We start from the raw sequence: 3,639 nt of genomic DNA, 5'->3' as shown, positions 1-3,639 counted from the left end.
AAGAAGAAATCTAACGATCATCTGTCAAATCATGTATATAAAATGAAGTAATTTTCTACCTTTCTATTTTCATTCACTTCTCTCTTCTCTTCTCGCACATTACTTTTTGTTTTATTATTTCTATATAAAAAAATAATATAAAATGTTGACGTGGCTTAACCATGACCGTTCAAATAAGAAAAGGAGAGAGAGATTAGGAGGAGAGAGAATCCTCTTTCTTATAAAATATGATCTAAAATAACGTCTCTCTAGTATCACCCTTTTAGTTATTTTATTTTTTAATATTTCATTATTTGGAAGAGATAATTTTCGAACTTAAAACATCTTTCAACAATTTTGAAGAGAAATGCCACCAAAACAAATCAATTCATTAATGACTAGTTTGCTTTGGTTTGTTCGGCTAAGCAGTTTAGCAAATATTCTTTTGGCCTGGTATCCTATTAAAAAAATTTCATAATTTCTCAAAACATTTTTTTAAGAACATCTCTTGATTTTTTTTAAGACTCAAAAACTTTGTTTGGTATGAAATTTATAATTGTTTTAAATCATAAAACTTAAACTGGTGTTTTTAGTGAATAGGTTTTTTAGTTTGGTATGAAATTTATAATTGTTTTAAATCATAAAACTTAAATTGGTGTTTTTAGTGAATAGGTCTTTTTTTTAAGTTAGTCTCGAAATCAGTTTTTTAAAATAGTTCAACCAAACAAGTTTTTAAAGTCTAAAACTTAAAAAGTATGTTTCAGTTAAAAAAGTTGGATTCAAATAGAATATAAAACACAACTTAATTTTCCAACGTGTTCCAAATAAAATTTCATACTACCACGAACGAATGTTTACTTAGACTAAAGAGAAGTTAGAAAAATATAGGAGAGAGAGAACGGGTATGAGATCAATCTAATTCCGGCGTGTTTAGGTATTAGACTGCAAGATTAAGATTATAGTGGGAATTCTACGTACTCTTTTAATCAAGGGACTCTTTAATCAAAACAAAAACAATCAAGTATTGTAATTTGTAACAATGAATTCAATTGTAACATAAAGATTACCATAAAAAAGTGGGCATAAAATTTTGTTCAAGAACACATTAGTCATTGATTTGGCATTCTCCTTAACCAAGAGTCTAAATCCTCTAACATTTACGGGAGTATTTGTTCTCATCACTCTCAAGTGATGATGATGCTCACTTCCTTTGGATGATTTTAAATTTAAAGGTCCGTGTAAATATACATAAAATCTAAAAATTTAAACTCATTGATGATGAGCAAAAATGCACCCGATATTTACGTACAAAAATTCGTGAGCAGAACCCAAAAGAAAAAGAAGCTATAATTTTCTTGTATTTTGCTCTTGTTCCTTCTGCAGGTGGATCTTCAATAATGTTTTTTCTGGTAAGCACCATACCAAACCGGAACTCCTGTCGCAACGCCGCCACCAAAATTATTGTTCTCAGCCACCGGAAACCCCATTCTCGAGTGAGACGACGTCGTTGAACTTGAGCAAGCGTACATCTCCGGAACCTTCATTCTCACAGAAATATTAATAATCCCATTCCTCTCCCCCCTGTGATCCCTCAGCCTGTAACTCAAAAAATGCAGGTAACCCTCCGGCACGTACCCACCTACAAAATCCGACGCCGGAATCGTCGCCGTCCCGACCGTCCTGACCCCGTTCGACGACTTGCATTGGACCTCCACCGTGAGGTACCTCGAGTGCTCTGGCAAATCGAGCACGAGCTTCTCGTTCCATCGAGGGTAGGAGCCGCCATCGGTGTCCATATCCGTGGTGCGAAACTGACAGTTGGTGTCGGTCCGGACGGTCACAGAGGAGTTTTTCTTGATGGGTTTTCGATCTAATTTCAGATTCTCGGCGGAGATGACCGTGATCTCGAGCGTCCGGGAATTGGCTGCCATGGTGGATGAATTGGTTGTGTTAGGTTAGGGGAATTGTAAGAGCCGTCGAGAAGAAATAGGTGTGGGTGGGGTTATATATAGGAACGGAGTGTTGAGGGAAGTGTGTGAGAAAGGAGAGAGCAACAGCCACGTGGTTTCTTCTGTGGAATTGAAAATTAGACCATGAAATAAATACGCGCGGAGATAGGGAGAAGTGTAATTTGGTTTCTTAGTTGACTTTGCGCATTTTTCTTATTTTTTGAGATTTTTGAGGAGAGAAATTTCCATGCAACTAACAAGCTCATGCCTCTTACATTCACAAAGAAACTTTTCCAAGTAATTCATTCTTTCAACTTATTGCGGAGAGATTTTAGTGTGATCAAATAAAATTTTCTATTACTTATATAAAAACACATGGTGTACCATTCGTATTCCAGTCACAATGAAAATTTTCCCCTTATTGTAGGGCTAATGTTTTTTGGAAATAGGGTTGTATCTCTGTTTTTTATTTCTCGAAAATAGCATTGAGAAATTCTTAAGCACGGTTGATGCATATAAACATGCTCACACTGTACATGTATGCCCCGTTCTTTATTTACTAGTTCTCATGTGGATAAACTAAGCGATAATATTTTTATTTACGTTGATAGGCACGTTCACACCTCTCCTAACTTAACTTATTGCGCGGTGATAAGAGTTGGAAACTTGCAACATTTTGTGGAGGAAATCCAATTATGGCATGTTGCGTGGGTAGAGAGTTATTTTGAGTCATGCTTGTAATTGAATCTTCATGATTTGTTAAGAAAATCCAAACTCTTTTTGCTTTGTTGGGTGAAGCTTTCATAATCTCAAAAGTGTCACTTTCTTAATTATTTTAAATTATAATAAATTGTAGATTATTATTCAAAATAAAATAAAATATTCAACAAAAAATAAAGAATAAAACAAACAAGAGGCTATAGTATTATATAAATTGAAAAGTAAATTGCTTATTCTTTATGTAAACATTGACTGGAAATTGGCGGGGGATGTGATAGAAGTTTCTATGAGTAAAATAATGTTGGGCAAATCTAATCTAGCAGTTAAAGTAAAATTATCATCTTGTTCACGCTTCTAACGCTACTCCATCTTTACATCATGATCCTATCACATTCTATTAACACGCAAAAAGATAATGCTTAATCACAATTGCAAAAGACATCAATTTTAGAAAAGACGTGACGTTGAATATGAGTATAAACTCATCAAGTGACCAATCTCAAAATTACGTTTGTTAGAAACCCAAACATAAAGCTAAGATGACGAGAAGAGAATCACGTACAAACCAAAGCATTTTCATCATAAAATTCCAAATCTCGATTGGCTTATTCAATTACCTCTCGTAGTTGTAAACTGAATGTTCGTGACTCATTTCTTTGCATTAGGAGTATGACTTACACATAACGAATTTACAGTAACTGTGACAGACAGTTTCATTAAAACAATAATATGTATATAAGTTTCTCAACACATAATAATATACTATTAAATCAAAACCATACACAACGATGAATCTGTTCATGTTAGTTGTTATTCTTGTACGGTTCATGGCATGTGTCATGTCTTAGAAATGGTTACCACTTTTTAAAACAGAGTTTCTTATCACCAGTATTGGCCATCCTAGTCCAATGCGCCTCCATAATACTTTGTTTTGTTGACGAAGACCGAGTTTTAAATTTTAAGGAAAATGGTGTGCCTTTAACATATAGGT

At 34.2% G+C, this 3,639-nt stretch overlaps 1 protein-coding gene across 1 annotated transcript; it reads right to left on the bottom strand.

The window, feature by feature from the left end:
* Positions 1 to 1,023: 1,023 nt before the first annotated feature.
* On the bottom strand, positions 1,024 to 1,975 carry LOC126604356 (BON1-associated protein 1-like). The gene has a single exon (XM_050271609.1). The coding sequence runs from the start codon at positions 1,908 to 1,910 to the stop codon at positions 1,371 to 1,373; it is 540 nt and encodes a 179-aa protein (XP_050127566.1). The 5' UTR covers positions 1,911 to 1,975; the 3' UTR covers positions 1,024 to 1,370.
* Positions 1,976 to 3,639: the final 1,664 nt, after the last annotated feature.

This window comes from Malus sylvestris, chromosome 1 (assembly GCF_916048215.2).
Source record: "Malus sylvestris chromosome 1, drMalSylv7.2, whole genome shotgun sequence".
NCBI lineage: Eukaryota > Viridiplantae > Streptophyta > Magnoliopsida > Rosales > Rosaceae > Malus > Malus sylvestris.
The sequence above is the reverse complement of the archived record's forward strand: the minus strand, read 5'-3'. Positions and strand labels throughout refer to the sequence as shown.

Excerpts from the sequence above, each read along its gene's own strand:
- LOC126604356 (XM_050271609.1), bottom strand. The coding sequence starts at position 1,910 with ATGGCAGCCAATTCCCGGACGCTCGAGATCACGGTCATCTCCGCCGAG.